General features: G+C 34.1%; 1 protein-coding gene across 6 annotated transcripts in view; it reads left to right on the plus strand.

The window, feature by feature from the left end:
* Positions 1-21,185, plus strand: part of LOC145296093 (serine/threonine-protein phosphatase 4 regulatory subunit 1-like) — an 80,362-nt gene that overhangs the window by 46,870 nt on the left and 12,307 nt on the right. For 4 of the 6 annotated variants that reach the window (XM_080142262.1, XM_080142270.1, XM_080142247.1 and 1 more), the window contains 7 exons: positions 358-543; positions 1,548-1,709; positions 5,204-5,304; positions 6,724-6,844; positions 8,260-8,372; positions 12,702-12,862; positions 13,287-13,444. In XM_080142262.1, the coding sequence (XP_079998388.1) occupies positions 358-543; positions 1,548-1,709; positions 5,204-5,304; positions 6,724-6,844; positions 8,260-8,372; positions 12,702-12,862; positions 13,287-13,444 (1,002 nt within the window). Of the gene's footprint in view, positions 1-357; positions 550-1,547; positions 1,710-5,203; positions 5,305-6,723; positions 6,845-8,259; positions 8,373-12,701; positions 12,863-13,286; positions 14,303-18,363; positions 18,871-21,185 lie in introns of those variants that run through there. The other 2 variants (XR_013869960.1, XM_080142240.1) reach the window with 2 other exon arrangements.

The following is a 21,185-nucleotide window of genomic DNA, read 5'->3' on the forward strand; positions in this document are numbered from 1 at the left end:
TCTATAGTTAAATAAGGTAATGGCTAATAGTGTAAACATAAATTTTTATGTGCCATCTGTTGTAAACCTATAGTATTTTGGTCCAGAGGGGAAAAAAACTGTGCCTCTTTTATATCAGTTATTTGTTTAGTTTTGTATTATAGCTTATGACAATTGGTGAGTTCAGTTTCCAGTGCTCCACATGAAGAGGTGTCATTTACAAGTAAAGATTTTTTTCTAGTCATATATTTTTATGATTAAATACAATTGTTTACAAACTGAACATTTTCTTCAAGGGAAGTAACTCTTTTCTACACTTGTATACTTTCATGAAAATCTAAAAAAAAAAATTAACAAATTTTTTATTTTTTTCCTCAGGAAATAGTGCCTCCTAGATTGCTTGAAAATTTTCTTACCATGGTCGATCCTGCATTATCCCAGTCTGTGGATTCAGATATAACTCGTCATTGTGCCTACAATTTCCCTGCGGTAGCCTATACCCTCGGGCGGCATAATTGGCATTGCCTCAAATCGCTGTTTGAAACTCTGGCTGCTGATATGCAAGTGAGTGTAAGCATCACACCTGTAATACCAGCTTCATTAATCAGTTATTGGGGAGGGGATATTGCATAAGTTTCAATTTCTCAATTCTTTTTTTTTTTTTTCTTAGCATGTCCTGCAATTATGGTACCTTGGTGTGGAGTGAGATGAAACTGATCGTGAAACTAAGATTAAGATAATAGTCTGCACTAAATAAAATTAATACTTATCTCAATGAATTCGAATTAAATAAAAGGTTTTTTTGTTTTAAATAAATTTGGATTGTTTATTTTAAAATAAAAATCCACTGGACCACGACGTTAATTACAAAATCATGGAAATTTTTTTATTTAAACTAATTTAAAAAAATGCTTGAAAGTTGTTAGTTTTAATATTCACCGAAAATAAAAACGAAGTTCGCATCCAGGGAAATAAACCGGTTTATAAAAAAATAAAATCAATGTTCATGAAAATAAATGTATCAATATAAATAAAATTTAAATAAACTTAAATAGAACGCTTCAAACAATTCTCTCACTATTTAAATAAAATTGATTTTTCCATAATGTAATATGCAAATGATGTCACCTCTGCTTTGTATATTTTGCAAAGAATTCTTGTGTGTGTGTGTGTTCTCACATGCAGCACCAGAGAAACCATGCACGTGCAGCTTGTTTATCTTGAAAGCAGCTATAATTTAGTTCCTTAAATCCTATTTTATGGATCTAATTGATAGTAAATTCGTAAGAAAATTTCAATGCCATTTTACGATTTGGTAAAAAATTTAATCTTAACTTCTATACAATGTGAGTATTTACTTGTATATGATTTTTGGAAAAGACTTGCGTTTTAATACTTAATGCTATTATTACATTGCTCGAAAAGTTGTCATAATTTTGATACATGCTTGTATAAAATAAAAACTGCATAGGTGCAAAAAAATCTTTGGCGCTTAAACTATGCTGAAAAAGTCGCTATGTTGTAAAACAAAAACCAACCAAGCCATTTTTTTTTTTTTTTTTTTTTAGTGGAAAGTTCGTCGAACCCTGGCATTCTCCATCCATGAACTTGCTGTTATTCTTGGCGAGGACATCACTCACAAAGACCTTGTTCCAGTTTTTGACGGATTCCTCAAAGACCTTGACGAAGTTCGAATAGGTGTTTTAAAACATTTTATGGAATTCCTAAAGGTAAGTCGTGAAACTTATAAGGACAGTTGCTGAATTCAGGTCTGGAGCATTACGTAAATGCTCCAGCTCTGACCTAAAATTTTTCTATGACTAAATATTTACATGGAGTTGGCTATATAAAAATCTGAAAGGATCCTGTAAAATCTTATGCAACCTAAGGATGGCAGTAAATTTTTTTTTATATATAAAGGATTCATTGCAATAAAACTAGTCAAATGTGGGTTGTTTTAAACCCCTGTCCCTCCCTCCCTCCCCTTATTCTGCCTCTACCTTGTAACTGAACAATTTAGTTCAAAAACCTTGCGAACATTATTTTGCAACAAAGATTCGCATTGAAACTTCATTCTCACCAAAACATCAAAAGCAGTTGTTGGCCAACTGTTCTTTTCGAATGTTTTTAAAATTGATCTATTCTAATTATTTGTTTATACTATTTTGTGTTGTGGTTGGGACAATTAATGTGAATCTGAAAAATGCAAGCCTAATTTCAGATTCCAAAAATGATTTTTGACAAATCAAACTAAAAATTTTTTTAGTTATTCCACTTAGACTTAAGGGCCACAAAAACGTAAGTTATAAATCTCACTTTATTGACACTCTAATTTTTTTTTTTATTGGTCAATTATGGTAAACCAAGTAAATATTCTAGAGTTTACTTGCCTTTACAAACTCAGATGCCATATAAATTTAATATGGTCCCACTACTAGTTAATGTCTGTAGGTTTTGCAAATAGTATGTCACTTTCCTTTGTTATCACAAATTATAATTCCTAGGAGTTACTCTCATAAACAGGTCTTCACAAATGATGGCCACGATAATTATTTACCTCGCTCCTTCTCGACGAGACCCATGTTAATACATTTGCTACATCTCTTCCTGTTCTGTTTGCTTCTGCAAATACATATCAACGACCAGTCTGAGGTAAACAGTGATGACATTCCTTTATACACTTCATTCTATACATAGCCTTTGTTTAGTTGTCTATAAAAAGGGTGGGGCATGAACAGAAAACCATTGTTTTGACACTTTCTATGGAGGCCCAGATGAACATGAATATACTTTTTCTATTTCTGCTTGCTTACGTTCATAAAACGCAAGTGACTTTGTACAGATTTCAGATCTTAGAAATCTGCTCAAGTGACTTTGACAATTAGCTTCAAACACATTGACAACACAAACTCTTTAGAATTTTCCTAGTTCAATCCACTCTTCAGTTTCAGTATCTTTTGCTCATACGCTTTTATATAATTAATAATCTATAAATTAAAACTGGCAGACATTTAGATTCAAGCCAAATCTTAAACTGTAACGAGTTTTTCATTCAGATCTGCTATTAGCCCCCTCCTTTTTTTTTTTTTTTTGTCTGTCTCTCAAATGAAACTTAAATTTTTTTTCATACATTTTCCACTAATTATTTAAATGAAAGGACTAGCAGGTGGCCCGGCCCAAGGTTGCCCAGTTGAAAAATATTCAAATATATTTTAATCCATGCAGATTTCATATTTGTTATTATAGACCAAATTCTCAATTATATTGTATCCAATATATAGTGATTTCAAAGTTAAAAAAAACTTGTGCTATCAGCTATCGACACAAAACCTAGCTCTCCAACCTTATTCGTTAAATCACTACGTATACAAAAACTTTAAACTAATTAAGTTTGACCTATAACTTTTAATAAATGCATGCACAGAAAATGTAACTGACTCGCACAGGTGAACGTCAATGTTTTTACTTCCCCCCCCCCCCCCCCAGCAACTATTTTAGCGGCTAAAACCTAAAATGAAAGTGTGCTATAGGTCCAAATACTCTGTCAAATTTCAACTCTGTAGACCAAATATTCAGGTAGGAGTTTGGGAGAAGACTTTTACATATATACAAGGTTATATATATATATATATATATATATATCTCCAGGCTTGAGATATTCAAAAGCAGAAACTAATGGACTCAACAAGGTTGTTAGATAGTGTTCGATAACACGAGAAAAAGATTTTGTATGCAAAGGTAGTTACATTTGGTTGCTACAAGCAGCCATCTGTTTCAGTCGGTGAGACTTCGTCAGGCGACCTTGGACCATTCGATGTTATAGAAAGTCTTTTTTTGTGTTGAATAGTTCAGTTGCCTTTCAGTCTCATTGACTGAAACAGATGACCAAATGTAACTATATCTGTGTGCTAGAACCTTTTCATCTTACTTTCGATAAGTGTAGAATTTATGCATAAATAGAATTCAGCATAATGAAACCAGTCTAAGAAATCATAAAATATGTAATTAACACTTTAAGAATATGCAAATTAACCTTGATATAATTGCTTACAGATTCATGACTGAATATATTAAGTTTGCTTTCCTCGTTTTTAAATAGAAAAATAGGCTTTTAATATCAATGTCGGTGAGACAAAAAAAAAAACTCCACTTTATAGGTATATACTTGATTTTACAACTACTGTCCTGACCACTTTAAATTGATTATTTCTCCTTATCTAATAGCATAAAAACCGAGCAGCACCTTGATGTTAAAAATTTTCTTGAAACAAATTTTCATATTAGATCCATTCAATTAAAAAGGTTAAACCTCCCTGGTTTAGCAAATTAAATTTACAAGGCAACCCTTTGTGCTAGACAAGATCTTATACACCCAGAGCTACTGTTCTATGAGCCGCTCCTATTGATATTAGTTAACATTGATTCCTATTGCTTGTCATTTTTCTTTTTTCTGTTAACTTGATTTACCAGGTTTTAACAATTTGCTCATGTACAGAAGACGATAGATATAGATATATAGATAGAGATATAGGTAGATATAGAGGTAGATAGGTAGATAGATTAAAAAACACTGTTCCTTTAAGCAATGAATGTTTGTAAAGATAGGAGTCTGTTTTGTTAACAAATTTTAAGAACCATGATTGAAATATTATCAGAACCTGTTGCCTTTCTGCTGGCATCCAAGTTTTTGGCAATGTTCCTGACTGATCTATGAATCAATATTTTAAATCCTGGAAAATTCAAAATGTGTTGATCAAGATAGTTCTGAGACTTCTAGATAATCTTACAGAAAAGCTAGCAATGCCTGCAAGAGAGCAATTTCTGAAACTAAGTCTAGCTATTCTCCAAAGATTTGTGACTCAAAAGATTTTTTTTTTAATTAATAGTGGCAAATCTACTATTCCTTTGTTTATTTCAATGTCCTTTCATCTTTAAGGTTGTCTTTTTGCTGACAATTCTAACAATGATTCTGGTGCTGTTCTGGATTTTCCTTCCAAAACTTTTTTTCTTTAGAAAGCTCCATAGCAGTAATTAACCAATCGGGTGACGTAGGACAGTTTCTTAGAATAAAATGCAGCAGAATTTTGCAGTCCTTAAATTATCTATATTCTGCAATGGAAAGGCACATTGGGAACTTTAGTTTAATATTCATTTTACCACTTTATAACCTTATCCATTCCACTTTAAAAAATTTTTTTTTTTTTTTTTTTTTTTTTTTTTTCAGCTGTTAAAGCCTTCTGTGAGGAATGAATACTTGCCAAAAGTTCAGAACTTTCTTACAACAGACAACCATAGAAACTGGCGTTTCCGCTTGGAGTTGGCAGAGTAAGTTAACTACTCTTCTAATGTTAGAAAAAATGCAATGTCATCTTGGTGAAGTTATTTTGCTAATTTTTTAAAGTTTGGATAAATGTTAAACTATAGCTTTGAAATAGCTAAAGAAAAACATGTCTAAAGCTTGCTGATTATAAACAATTCAAGAACAAAATGTTATCTTAGAAATTTAATTTTTTAAAAATAAAAATATTTACTTAATTGGAAAGAATAACTTTATAGGAACTGCCCAAAAGAATCACCAGGCTTTTGTAAGTTACAAATAAATCGAATTTGTCAAATTCTGGAATAGAAATCTCATTTAAAGATTTTTCAAAATGTAAATGAAAAATTAAGTGCAATATTGTTTGCTATTAAAACAAAAATAGCAAATACAAATTGTTATATTGCTCATGATCTGTGTGGGAGGAGGCGTGGTGACATCACTGTTTTTAACTGCTGCATGCATGCTTTTGATTTCCTAATTAAATTTTATATATTCATTCTCCCTACAAGACTAGTTAAAATAAAGTGTCCCTGAGGTGGATTTGAGCCACTAAGTGCTGAGAGGGGGAAAATAAACAAAGAAATCGGAAATATCCTACAATCAACAATAATAGAAACCTACTGATAAAACGCAAGGGCAGCTTCCGGTAGCCAGGGTGGGGTGGGTGACCTGATATACCGAGATAGTTGACCTCTATATGCCCGTCGCGGCGGATGGAAGTTGGGCAGTGACAGTTGAGATCTAGATGTGCTCGAGGGCGGATGGAGGTTGGACAGCGACGGTTGACAACTAGATGCGCTAGATGTCGTATGGGAGTTGATAACGACTAGTTTGACATTTAGAGTTGATCGTGAAACAGACAAATGTAACATCGATAGAACAGGGAAGACACACACACACAAGTCTGTTCAATTTATGTGAACATTGGCATTTGTGTGTGTGTGTTTTTTTTTTCTTTTTTTTTTTTTTTTTTGTGAACCACGTGTACTCTCATCAACAATCGCCAACAGGGAAAAGGACGATCCAGCTATAAGACGAATAGAGAATAGTCAGACGAAAAATCCACGATACATGTTGAGTCTGCATTTTGTCAGGGAGACACACGTCGGGTTACACTGGTTAGAAAAGGAAAACCCCACTTGCTTTTTTATAATTAGTAAAGTGAACACTGGTTTTGATTTCACAAATTTTTTTTTTTTTTTTTAAATTGGGTTATTTCAATTCTTCGGCTGTAAAAGCAGAATCTCATTTTAACCCTGAAAAAAAAAAAATGGATCAAAGCTTTTTTTATATATATAAACTAAGTAGCCATACAGGTAAACTGGCTGGAAATGCTATTCAAGGGAAGTCACTCTACACTTGGTACCGTTTCAATTTTTATCTAAATTATTATACAATTTGACTTTTTATTTATTTTTTTTCAGGCGATGTGAACCACTGTGTAGTTTATTCCATGCCAAAGATAATAGTGTGTTTTTATTGCCAATTGCTTTGGCCCTGTTAAATGATAAAGTGGCTGAAGTTCGTCTTGCTGCTTGTTCACTGGTAAGTGAGCATTTTCTGTCTATAAAATTGTGACTTGTAACTTTAAAAATCAAACTTTACTTGCAATGAATACATTTTAAATCCTATTTAAGACATGCATCTCTTGGTATTGGTTTAATTTTAACAAATGCAAAACTAATTTAGATTTTAACATTTTACAAAAGTGATTAATTCCAATCTCAATTCTGATAAATGTCAGTGGATGAAAGACGTTTCATTTAAAAACCCTAACACTAAAAGATATGCCAGTAAGAAAGTTAAATCTCAGTTGAAATCTTTATAGATTTTTGTCTGTCGAACTGTTATATTTAATGCTCAATTCAATTTATACTATTTCAGGTTAATGTCAAATTTTCAATACCCAATTTCAAGTGGGGGTAGTATATCTTCATTCCTCATAAATCCTCCCAAAATATACAACTAGAAGAGCATATATTCACTAGTAATAAAAATTCTGTAGAGCCTAATACCATGTAATATTATTTCTCTTAAGGAAATTCATTAAACAGGACTAAGTTCACAAGGACAATATTGAGTGCATCTTTTTGCTCAAATATATTTGAATGATGTATCGATCAAAACTAACAGGAAATGTAGTTAAAAATAATCATAATCCAGTCTTCACAGACTTTGAAAACAAACCGATTTATTGACCTCATTAAAAACTGTCCCGCACAAAATGCTGGCTGCTGAATACCTATCGCTGTCACGTCAATCAAAAACGAGCACCTGTGTTTTTTGGGTTTTTTTTTTTTTTTTCCCCCCTCCTTTGCGTTACGGATCCAAGCCTGCTTGCCTACTACCATTTTTTTTATATTATATACACACACCTCTCAACCCTGTTATTTCCCCCCCCCCCCCCATTCCCGGCTGCTTTTATTCCCATCCTTACATCACCGCAACACACCCAGGCAATGCCAGGTACCCCTGCTAGTGTCCTAATAAATTGCAAAGATCTTCAACAAATTCGCAAAAATATTATCAAGAAAAGTTTAAAGGACCCCTTCCACAAAGTAGACTCTAACAACCTCATAGTTTTTAAAAGCAACAAAGATATACCATATAAACACAAGTTGTAAGACAAAGTATACAACTAACATGTATTACATTCTGATAATCCCACTACGATCTTTATTAAAAAACATAAATTCAATCTCGTCAGCATTAAATAACTCAAAAGGGTTTATATGCTGATAAAATAAATCGTCAAATCGATCAATAATTTAAACTGGAGTTATTTAAAGCAAAATTTTTTGCACGATCTTCATATATCGTGTTTGAATGCTAAACACGTTTTGCACACTTAAAATTGTGGCTTAAATACTCTGAATGCTTTGTATCTAATTTTCCTCAGATTTTTATAAAAACCAATATTGGATAGGTTTGTTTGTGATTCCTTGTCTCTTTGCTTTTAGGTTAGCACACTTTTAAAACAACTGTATGACTACCATGAACAGTCCTATCTAAACATGGTTATGGAATTGGTCAACTGTTTTGCCACATCACCCAAATGGACAACACGGCAAGTGTAAGTCTTTAAAACCATTTGTCTTTCATCCTTATTTGTTCTGCAGCTGAATTAGTTTTGTCACAAGTTGTAGCTTATTTCAAAATCTGTGATTGCATTTTTTTTTTTTTTTTTTTTTTACTTGAACTGTAGTTGTACAGTGATGACTAATGCAAGGTAACTACTTGAATAATGAACTTTTTCCTTGATCAGATATAACGATCAACAAGTGTCTAAAGTGATATTTCTAAACATAATGTAACGGGTGACAATGAGGAATAGATGAGGTGTATATTAAACAAGTCCCATAATCTAAAGGTTGTAAGTTCAATTCCTGTACAGAGTAATGTTTCTCTTCAATCTTTCACAAAACAAATTTAAATGAACAATAGAAATGGATGATTTCTTGGCAGGAGGGTTATACTATCATTGCGATGATGAATTACAACTTGTGTCCTAGCTGACGAATACAAAAGGCATGCTACCCCCTATGAATTAAAGGGTTGTTTGAAATTCTATGCAAATTCCATACATATGAGTGTAGCTAGTTGGGTGATTTTTATGAAAGTTTGGCAATGAGGGATGATTGTTTGGAGTTCAGTCAAGTACTTGCCAATAAAATGATAAAGCAGAGTTAGGCTTCCAACATCTCTTCTATGGGGGGAAAGAGGCATCACCTGTTTCAAAGCCGGTTTTGAACTCTATTAAAGCTGGATAGGGTGCAACAGTACTCCATTTTAGGGCGTACCTGGCTCTTCTACAGATAAAGGATTGCATTGGCAGTGAGATGCCTTCTGGAACAGTAGTAATCCAACCAGTTTTCCAGTGATCTTGGCAACAGATTTGATGTTTATTTCAGATAAGAAGCGAGTCTGTCCCAGAACTAAGACATGGAGCTTCCCCAAGAAGAGCCATTCATTTCAATTGGTGTAAAGGGGGTCAGTGATTATGAAACTTGGTTTTCAATGCATTAAAATTTAGCTGTCACTTTTTCCTCCCCTTGCACCATGGATGGAATTTTGAAGGACGCCAGTGTTAATACTGAGTTTGATTTCTGCTTAACTACTCTTATAATCTATATCGAAGAGAAAGGATTTAATTGAGGACATTTCCAGCTATTCCATAGCTGCCGATCTTGTGAAGTAGGCCTTTATGCCATACTCTATCTTTGATGTCGAGCTATTGCTCTAGAAACTAAACCCCTGTTAACATTCACTTATCTTGTGTGTGATAACAATACATCAGCTATAGATCTGGCAGAACAGAAACCACGTTACTGAGTAGGTTATTTTTTGCCGAGATATTTGATCACTTCGGTTTCAGATTCCAGCAACTTGCTCATGATGCACGAGATTGGTTGAGCTGAGAGAGATGACTGATCTCCGGAATTTTTTTAATGCAGTGTAGACTGAAGTTTTCCATGGTGTTGGGAGCTGTTCTCCTTAAAGCAAGACTTAAACAGCTTCGTAAGTATAGGAGCTAATTCTGGTTGAAGCTTTTTGAGCACTGACTGATTGCCATCGAAGCCAGTTGATTTACTGGAATCAAAGCTTTTAAGCTTGGCAACATCACCTACAGATATTTGTATGTTGCGTAAATGTTTTCAGATAGCGGAAATTAGAGGAGGTATGCGGCTCTTATTGCAAAGGGTAGAATTTGCTGCAAAGTTCTTGGCAAAGTCTTGCTGACAAAATTATTTCAGGTTCATTGATAATAGGGATAGGGGACACACTTCTATTCAGGATTCTGTTATTCGCCAAAACTGGTGGGAACCAAGCTGCTGATTAGCTACTTTAAACTTGATGTACTGAGACTACAAATCTGCACATTGGTTGCTGATAGTTCTAAGGGTTGCTTTGGTTTCACATGTATTCCGTTGGAAGCAACGGAAATAGATTTCTGGAGTGAGCCCTGGTTGGCTGTTTCCTGGAATTTATTGGAGTATCTGAAGCGGTCTATACGACAATCATTCAATCGGGTTAGATACTATAGAACACTTTTTTTTTTTTTTCTTTTTTTTTTTTTTTCCCTTTAAATAAAGAATGCAGATTTATATCTGATATAAATGTTCAGAAGTTATCCCAATCAGCCATAGTATCGATATACAGTATGATGGGAGGTACATCTGGAGACTTATTATATTTTGATTTTATCTTAACCGAGTGATCGGAAGATCCCAGTGTAGGAGGATGAACATAGTTCTGGCCAAATTGTAAAAAAAAAAGTCAAGGATTTGCATATTTTCTGAGTCTGGTATATGGGTAAGTTTATGAACAATGTGTTAGGTCCGTCATGTTTTCTTGATTTCCTATCTCCTCGGTCTTGTTTGAGTGGACTAGCCATTTAGCATTGAAGTCTTAGCTGAGAAATGGGTCGACAAATTGTGGCCAATTTTCTAATACTCTCCATGCTATGGAAGCGATAAAGGGCAAATATGAACACCATGCTGTGAGCAGCTTCTACTCTGAAGCACATATGGCAAACTAGGATCTTCTCTCCAGATGTCCCCCTACCACATGGAAAGCCATCTCCAATGTGGGCACATATTCCATGCCATGACTATTTTGAGGGTTAGATTTTGATGTCAAGATTGAGTATCCTTTAATCGTGAACTCCTCTAGAGAAACAGTCTGTCGATTGCCAGTTTCACACAGGAGCAATAGGTCAGGTTTAGTTTCCTGTAATTTGATTTCAACCTCTGGAAGGTTGGAATGTAGACCCTCTGATATTGAACTGGTAGGGGGGGGGTCTACATTGGGATTCGGACTTCTGGGTTTAATATTTCTCATTGAGGATTGTGGTGTGGAAGAGGTCGGCGAGTTGTTATAGAGTAGAAATTAAAAAAAAAAAAATGAATGATTTTTGCAATCATGTAGAGAAAAAGCGGTAATTACCCACTAATATGGCATCGAGAGGCCTCACTAGAAGATACTGTATGGTTCAGAATCCATTCACCAAATGGCAATACAGCAGCTCCAGTATTTCCTATCTGTTGATGGGACAGCCTTCTTGGTGATTAATCCAAGGTACGGGTCTCTATCAGGTGGATAATATTTACCTCCAGCACCTTATTAGTGACATGGTCAAAAAGATAGATTGTAAGAGAAAATAACATCTGCTCAGAAAAACATTTCGTGTTTGCAAATAAGGTCAACTTTTATTGTTCCCAACCTATTATCATAAATTCTTAATTCAGATTGATTTCCATTCTTGTCACTTATTTATTTTCTCCAAATATTTAACTGGTCTTGATTGTTACAGAAATTTCATTTGTATCTTTGGTTTATGCAAACTGCATAGCTAAACTAGCTAATGTACTCTATTGTAGGTCCCCAATCAGTTACACTTGCAAAGACTAGTAATTTGAAGGTATTAGAGCATGCAAGTAACTTATGTAGTGAAGAGATCTTAATCGGGTTAGGGTTGTATGCAAAGATGGGGGGTTGATACGCTTATCGGTGCACCTTTTTAAAATAAAAGGCATGCAACATGGCAGCATTGAGACGGACTGGAGTTTGTTGGTGTAGGACTCTTGTCCAAGAAAAGGCTAATGGTTGATGTACCAACTCTGATGCGACAACAATGCTCCATGCATGGGTGAATGACTTTGTAGAAACAGGATACTTGCAGGTGTGAGAATTTTCTTACTCTGGATAAAACCCCTTCCTTACAGTCTTGGTATTGTAAATGTATTTGCTTCAATTTTTTTTATCTGATGTGTGGCTAAATAGTTTAAATGAGCTCTTGGGTAGGTTGCTATGGCAATGGATCGTTAAGTTTTAAATAAAAACTTAAAATATCGGAAGAAAAAAAACATTGTAGGGGAATCGACACTGGTTGAGTGCTAATACAAACTGGAGGTCACTTTCTAAAGATGTTTATTTTTCCCACACGTCTGAAATAGGTATATTTGCTTATAATGCCACACTCTCAGTCTGACAGTTAAGTGGTTAACAGACTGAAAGCCTACATGTTTGAATCCAATTCATTCCATCAAAATGCTTTAAAACCTACACCTGGTCACATCTCACCTGGAGAAGAGATAAATAAAATAAGGTTGACAAATTAGGAACAAGGATGTTGCTTTCTGTTAAAATGTCTACAAAATGAAAGAATTGCTTTTTCTCTGCAAATAAAACATGTACTGTAGATTAATTCCATTTTAGTTATAGAAATATTAACAAAGATTATCTAAAAATTAACCCTAACCTCACTCCTAAAATGAAAATTCGTGTGCATGAGTTTGCATATATGATTATTGAAATGAGCCAGAAACATGTGCATTCCCTTTCAATATAAACTGACTTTTCTAACCTTGTGATTTGTTGATTTTTCTTTTCCTTTTGTCAGGTTTGCCCATTTGTGTTGGTCAATATTAGAAGATAAGAGCATTCCAGATGAGAGATTTGCCTGGGGCTTTCTACCCAGTTTGCTCAATTTAGCCAATGATAGTATCCCAAATGTCAGGATCACTTCAAGTAAAACATTATCCCAGTGCGTCCTGTCTGTTGGTAAGGCCATGTTCCATTTCCTTCACCACGCACTTTATCTTGACTAAACCCCATGACCAGGTTAAAAAATCTATAAGGCATTTTATTTATATTTTATAATATATTTATAATACATGCATGATTGTATGCACTTTGCTATATTATGCTTGTTCCTAATCTATATTGCTAAACAATTTTTTTAATTTGCCAGATTTAATGAAGTTTTTTTTTTTAGATAGAAAATATTGCAAACATGGATAAAAAATAAACTTCATGAAATTTTTCTTTTACAAAAGATTTTGTAGAAGCATTTCAGTTTATCCTTACAGAACTTAAAGAAACTTGTGTAGTTGATCTTGTTTAAGTTAGCTATAGATATTAACCAAGCTATGTTAATGTTGACTTTTTTTTTTTTTTTTTTTTTTTTTTTTTTTTTTTTTTAAAGATTATTTTGTGTCTCACCAAAACCCATATTATGAAAAACTTGTCGAAACTATGCTTAAACTGCAAGTTGATAAAGATAAAGACGTCCGTTACTTCTCTGCGATGGCACCAAACAAATTCCAAACAGACTGTCAAGATGAAAATGACTGCCAGGATACGGTAAGTTTATTTCAGTACTGCGTCTTTTATGTGTTGATGTCAGATGGAATTTCGATGAAGTTTCTAACGCCTCCCCCTTACCATAGCATCGATTTCCTACAGACAACAATGTTGTCACTTGTCATAAATTATCCTCATAATTAAATGTTCCTTTCATTCATAAAATTCAAGGTAGATCTTAACTGCACACGCGTAAAAGGGTTCATATTCTTTCAGCTAGAGCTTTATAACAATTAAAATGTACCCCCCCCCTCCTTTTTAAATTGTTAGATTGTCTTTTGACTTAACATGCTATGAAAAATGTTAAAACTGTAGTAACAATCGGATTTTAGAAAGTTTCCTAAAATTAAGATATTAAGTTATACTTAAAGCATCTTTTTATTGTAAAAGCATCTTTTTATTGTAAAAGCATCACATTTAGATAAGAATTTAGTCTTCATTCTTTTAAGTTGCATAGTTTTCTATCAAATGCACCTACATTAACACCTTTGTTCCTTTTAATTATTTGCACGACTAAGGCATGTTCTGCAAAAACAGCCCCTTCCCCTTCCTTCACCCCCATTTCCTTACTAGTTCCCTAACTTAAAACATTCCGACCAATAATACAACCATTTTCCTTTGTAAAACTCAATTATGTTCTGCAAGGCCGAGAACACCAAACCAAGCATTATGATTAGGAAAGGAAATAAAAACAAAACTCAAATCCAAGAATGTTTATTTGAAGAAACAACTTGAAGCATAGTGTTTCCAGTTGACCAGATTTCACTAGACTTCATTGGTAGGGCATGCCGACTGCCCCCCTGCAGAGAGAAGTCCCTCAATGGGACTACCTGTTGGGCATAGGTAGTAACCCCTAATGTCTTAGGACAGAATGCTGGTGGTTGAGCCGTCCATGACTTGGGGGGGAATTATGGCCCTGCAACATACCACTTCGACCTTTACCTTGACTAGAGGGAGGTTGGAGAGGCCCGATCTGATCAATCGACTAGTCATGCCAAGCCCTAACCCTTACACTGGCAAATGTTGATTACAACATCCAAAAAAAAAAAAAAAATCTAATATCTTACTCTCACTACAAATACAGGCAAACCAAGTAAATGTTAGAAGGGCGGTGACAAAGGTCAGGCAATTGCTGAGATAAAACCACGACTGCTCCCTACCCAATGTTTCTATTAAACTTGGAAAATGAAACTAAAGGAAGAATCGGGAAACGATGGCACAAACTCAACCGGTTATCTTTTTTGTATCCTTAGGATGAAAGGGCGAATAGGCCCCCAACATCTTCCACATTTGGGCTCCAAGGAGAGTGGGGAGCAAGAGATGAAAAACTAATCACTTATACATGGATCTAATAATTAAAAACCCCAGAAAAACCAAAAGAATTTGCTGACATTTCAGATGTCACCAGCTCAAACAGCAAGAATTCAATCTTGAACATATTGAAACCTTGGAACGAAAAAAGATCAGTGATCTGTCTCCATTCCTAATTGAAAAGGTATTAACTCAAAACATCAATCCTAAAACAGTTAAAAAAATGAAAAATGACAACCTACTTGTTACAATTAGAAAGATGCAAAAAACCTTAGGAATAGAAAAATTCTATATTTATAAATGCAGAACTTTTTCCCACGACAGGTTAAACATTTCAAAAGGCGTCGTAAGCCATGAACTTTCTTTGACTATGACAGAAATCAAAAATGCTCTAAGAAAACAAGGAGTAATTGATCATGTCCGAATCAACATAAAAAGGAATGTCAATCCATACCTACAATGTATATACTAGCATTTAATACTCCTAAAATTCCAGAAGTCCTGGTGCAACCAGATCAGGCTGTCGGAAAATGACTCCTGACACAAATGCACCTACATTAACACATTTGTTTTTTTCCTTGCTTTTTGTACAACTAAAGCATGTTCTGCAAAGCCCAAAACAAAAACAGCCCCCCCACCCCTCCCATTTTTTTTTTTTTTTTTTGTCATTCCACTCCTACTTCCCTACTTGTTTCATAACTTAAAAAATACCAACCAAAATAATAAAAACAACCAAGCTAAAATCCATGAATAAATATTTATAGAAAAAAACAACTGGAGATATAGTTTTTCCAATCAGATTCTACTAGACCCCGTCGGCAGGGCATCAGAATGTGCTGACTGTCCTCCTCCCATGCAGAGTGTAGGGGGTCCCTCAATGGGGCTACCTGTTGGCTGTAGCTAGCGAACCGTAATACCATTAGGTCGGGATCCTGGTGGTTAAGAGACTTGGAGGTCGGGTTTTAGTACCCCCACTTCCCTTACTAGGCTAGACGGGCCGGGCCGTCGGAAGGATCCAACCGATCAATTGGCTGGTCACGTCAAGCCCCACCATATATTACCCATCCCATAAACCTACCATTAACACATCATACCTATCCCTTCCCCACAAATAACATCTACTTCCTAATATATGGTGGAAAGTAGTAGCTGAGGGTCAATCAACTAAGTGAAAATATGACATAGCTGCAAACCTTTTAAATTACTACATATCCCATAGTAACATCAAAGGAAGATAGGTGCTCGTGAAAGATATCACTAAAATAGAGTATATCATCTTTGTTGAGCCTGGCCGCCTAAACAAAATAGGAACACTGGAGGAGATGGAGGTAGAAGACAAAACGCCCCTTGTCAAATAAAATGACAGAACACAAAAACTCAAAAGTTAATCATTCAATGGAATTGCAGAGGTATTAAACCTAATTTTAACAAACTCCTTATACTTATTTCCCTATACAACCCAGCAGTCATCTGTCTACAAGAAACATTTTTACAACACAATAAGCACCTAAAACAAAACTATGAACAGTATCATTATATCCATAATACAGGCTTACGAACCAATGAAGGCACATCAATTCTAGTAAGAAACCACTGTCCAAACCAATCTTCAGGCAGTCCCAACTCGCGTCACGCTCAAAACTCTCACAATCTGTTCTCTATACTTTCCCCCGAATGAACTAATAATACTGAATTAGAAAACCTGATCAATTACCCTCACCTTTCATCCTTCTAGGATACTTTAACAGCCATAGCATACGATGGGAATGCAAAACAATTAATTCCAAAGGAAACAAAATCGAACAATTTATAAACATGCCTTCTCAACCAAAAAGAACCCACCTACATAAACCCAACAAATGGTACAACCAGTGCCAGTGATCCAAATACATGGAAACTTACGATGATCCCTGTGGAAGCAATCATTTTCCCATCATAATAGACTACAATAGTACTGTCCAAAACAACATACCAAGATGGAACAGAGCAGACTGGATTAAATTCAAACTATGCTAGCAACAATTAATAAACATAAAATCTAATCAATGGAAGACTTCACCCTAATCCTAATAGCTAAAGAATGCATCCCTAAAAATTGCCCTCCAAATAAGAACAAACCCTGGTTCAATCAAGAATGCAAAAAAAGCCATTAGAAAAAGGCAGCGCTAAGAGAATTCAAAAAGCAACCCATAACCAATAATCTCGTAGAATATAAACGACTCGGAGCAAAAGCACGTAAAACAATGAAGGAATCAAAACAAAATTGTTGGCAACAATTCATCAACTTCCACCAAACCCACAACTATCTGGAAAATGATTAGAAAAATCTCAGGGAAAGATAACTCCGCCCCAAACAAACACCTCCTCACTAAAAACAAAATAACTGAAAACAAAATAACTGAAAACAAAGATATAGCTGATACACTGGCAAAAACTTTCGCTGACAATTCATCATTGAAACGATACAAAAAACAATTTCAAATGAAAGAAAAATCAGGAAAAATATTTTCGAAAAATCTACGACTCCAAGAACCCTACGAGATCTTCTCACTAGACGAACTTTAAAGATGCCATAGAAAAATCCCACAACTCGGCAGTGGGACCAGATGAGATCCACTAGTTTCCTAAAAAAAAAAAATATACCTCCTGAAATGGAGAAACTATCTATCAAAAATAAATACAAATGTAAAAAGGTCTGGGACATGATCCAAAAATTTCAGGGAAAAGTAACAGCAACCTGACCTATAATAAACAAAAAAAATACTAGCAAGAAAGAAATGGTAAATTGTCTTGCTGAAACTTTTGCAAAAAACCTCCTCCAAAAATTCCAAATTAAGGAAAAAGTAGAAAAGGAAAAACTCTAGTTTCAGACAAATAATACAGAAAAATACAACCAGCCATTCTCTAAAAATGAATTGAAAGTATCCCTAAGCAAAGCTCATGACTCTGCTGTGGTCCTGATCAAATCCACTATCAATTTATAAAATTTCCTGATACATCTACAGATTACCTACTACAAATATTTAATATTTGGGAAAGTGGCAATGTTCTTGAAATATGGAGGCAGGCCATAGTAATCCCTATACCTAAATCATCAAAGAACTCTCCAAATCCCATGAATTACTGACCTATAGCACTCGCTAGCTGTATTTCTAAAATTATGGAAAGAATGATTAACAGCAGATTAGTATGGTACCTTGAGACAAATAATCTGATTACAGATTATCAGTCAGGATTTAGGAACAAAAGAAGCCCTGTGGACCATCTTATTGGGCTAGAAACCTTCATCAGTGAAGCCTTTATCAATAAAGAACATTTAACAGCAGTCTTTTTCGATATTGAAAAAGCATACGACTCCGCATGGAGGCATGGCATAAAAGATTTACAAGAGCTAGGATTAAAAGGCAGAATGCCCATTTTCATCACACAATTTTATGATGTACAATTAAGTGATACCCTATCCATCAGTAAAAAAAAAAACGGTGGTGGGGTACCACAAGGAAGCATCCTGTCTGTTAAATTTTTTAGCATTAAAATAAATAGCATCGTTAAAAATATAAATGCAGGAACAGAATGTGCCCTCTGGATGATTTGCTGATCTGCTATAGGGTTATTCCAGCCCAATTCATCCAGCCCCGACACACCCCCTCTTGGATTTTTTTCATATTTACACCATACAAACTTTGGGTTAAAACTAAGAGAAATCTGCAATTTCAGCCCAGTTGGATTTCAGGAACATATTTTTTTTCAGTTGGTTTCGGCCTGGAAATCAAAAATTGCTATCTCATGACGTAGAATTTTCGACCCCCGGCGTTTTACAAAATTTGCATTTTTGTTGCAAAAAATAAAGCTCTGGAGCTAAATATTCACACATATAAGGTTTTGAGGGCAAGGAATCCAAAAATCATGGTTAGAAAGATGGCAAATGAGAGGAAGTACCTTATTTTTACCATTTTAGGTGGTGCCGCAGCACTTTTTTAGAGCTTGTTTGGGGCGATATTTTATTGAGAAAAAAACATAACTGTGGTGCTTTGCCAGACTTCTCCTTTGGATTTTTAAAGTGACAATGGGTTGGAAATTACAAAAATCAAATAAAACCTTTCGGCATATTTGACATTTCCAGACACTAAAGCCTCAAAATTGGCATTTTTATAAAAATTTAAGGATTTTTTGGTGAATTTGGCAACAATCTAATCTTAAGTTATGATCAATATCTAGAGCTGAAAAAAGACTTGGATCGACCCATTATAGCCCATTTTCATAATATAATGTCAAATTACATCATATAAAAGGATATGGACCCCTACTTCACAGTCAAAATGGACAAAAAATACCCATACCCTCAGATTTGGCTGTAATTTGCTGTGCAGATAGACAATATAGAAACTAAGAAATCCTGAAAATTTGAGCATCTAATTCCAAGCGGTTTCCGATTTAGAGCATTTTTTGTTTTCGTTTTTGCTGCATAATGTGGCGCCCGGGATAAATTTTGTGATGTCATTTCTTTGAATATTTTCTGATTGAAAGATCCTATGGCTCTGAAAATTTGCACAGGTAAGTATTTTGACCCAAGGAATCCAAAAATGGCATCAGATTTGCTAAAAAGTGAATCCTTATAGAGATATTAAGGGTTTTTGGATTTTTTACCCACATGCCCCAAAATCCAATAAAAAAGGGTGTGGCTGATATGGTAATGCATTTTTTTTTTCATATATTTTTTCTAGACACAAATTACCGCTGGACCAAAAATGTTAAAAAGTTCTTGTTCCGTTCACTCACAGTTTCTGTTGAAAGTCAGGTCTATTTTCGATGATAGTGAAAAATATTCCCTTCCCTATTAGATGTAATAATTAATTTAGACATTTGCTAAACTGACATCATACCTTAATTTTGGAATAAATTTGCAAGTAAGCCAGATACTAAAAAGTTCTGATAACAATTTCAACAATTTCACAGGCCTACAGTCTTCAAAATTAATTGATAAGGGTTGAAAACACCAAGTTATGATAAAAGTATGCTATTTTTTTAATAAGAAACTAGTAATAGGATGGTAAAAATCTTAAACTTTTAGTACTATCTCAATCCAACAATTTTTATTAGAAAACTTCTTCAGAAACATTTTAACCCTCAAAATACCACAGTATTTTGATCCAACTTTTAAAACTTTCGTCTATATCTTTCTGAAAATGCGATTTTTTGCTCAGATCTTCCAGCTTCCTGAATATTTTTAACCTATCATATAGTGTCAAAAAATCATAAATTTACAAAATAATTTTTTTCAGGGATGTCCTTGAGAGTAACCCCTATAAAATTCTTAAGAAATTCCAAAATAATAAAAGTGACCTGATCTAAATGAAATGATCTAAATTATTAGCCTAATTTCCAATTTCAAAAACGATTCTGAAAAAAAAATGTTAAACTTTTCCATAGCTGGTACTAAAAGATAAAATGAGGAATATTTATTTTTAAGCTACCAGTACAAATAAAACCTAATAACAGATATATGATGTGGATTTATTTTAGCTGTGTAGGAAAAAACAACAACCATAAAACATGACCTTTTGATTTCTATCCAGTCCTTCAGCATTGACAAATCTAACAAGAAGGTGCTAAAAGGTCTTAACTTTGGTTTTTAAGCTGCTGGCTATTTATTGGTTGAGGCTGCTCCCTGTTTACTGGTTTGTAAAACCAAATTCTCAATATATAACAGGGGGATGGGTGAAGATAAAAAGCAATAAAAATTAATTTTACTGAAACCGTTTTGCCAGTTGAGTTTGTCTTGGAACTGACAAGACCCACAAATACAGACTAGAAGATTGAAATTTCGTCAGTCACCATAAAAATGTAAGTTATATTTTAATCTAAATGTAGAATTTAAGTAGATATTTTTTACTATATAAAACTACTATTTATATTATTATTATTATTATTATTAATAATTTATTTTAAAATAAGTTTTCAGTAAAATTCTCTCTCATAAACAAGAGTGGTATTCTAACATTTTATTTTAAAAGATTACACATGAACACACTGAAAAAACTTGACAAAGAAATATATCAATTCTTTTAGAATTTATTCACATGTAAATTTAATTTAAAATAAGCCCTGTATTTCTTAGTTATTTAAGTATTTTCGGATAGTTAATAAAATAAATTTGGTATGTATGCAGAATATAAGCCGTGCTGAAATAATGTTATTTAGAAATTCATTTTTTTTTTTTAAATGAGGAGGAGATGACATTTTATAACTTTTCTTCTTCCACCTAACAATTAAATAAACAAAAATGTTGTAAATTAAACTTGATCTTATCAAAAAATATCATGTTCCGCATTCTGCATGAGCACCAATAAATTTGTTATCGGAAATAAATTCTGGGCATTTTTGAGAATTATTCATTTATTTTGCAAGATGTGGCTTAAAGATTCCACTG

This window comes from Euprymna scolopes, chromosome 2 (genome assembly GCF_053919585.1).
Source record: "Euprymna scolopes isolate OS-2025 chromosome 2, ASM5391958v1, whole genome shotgun sequence".
In the NCBI taxonomy this organism is placed as follows: Eukaryota; Metazoa; Mollusca; class Cephalopoda; order Sepiida; family Sepiolidae; genus Euprymna; species Euprymna scolopes.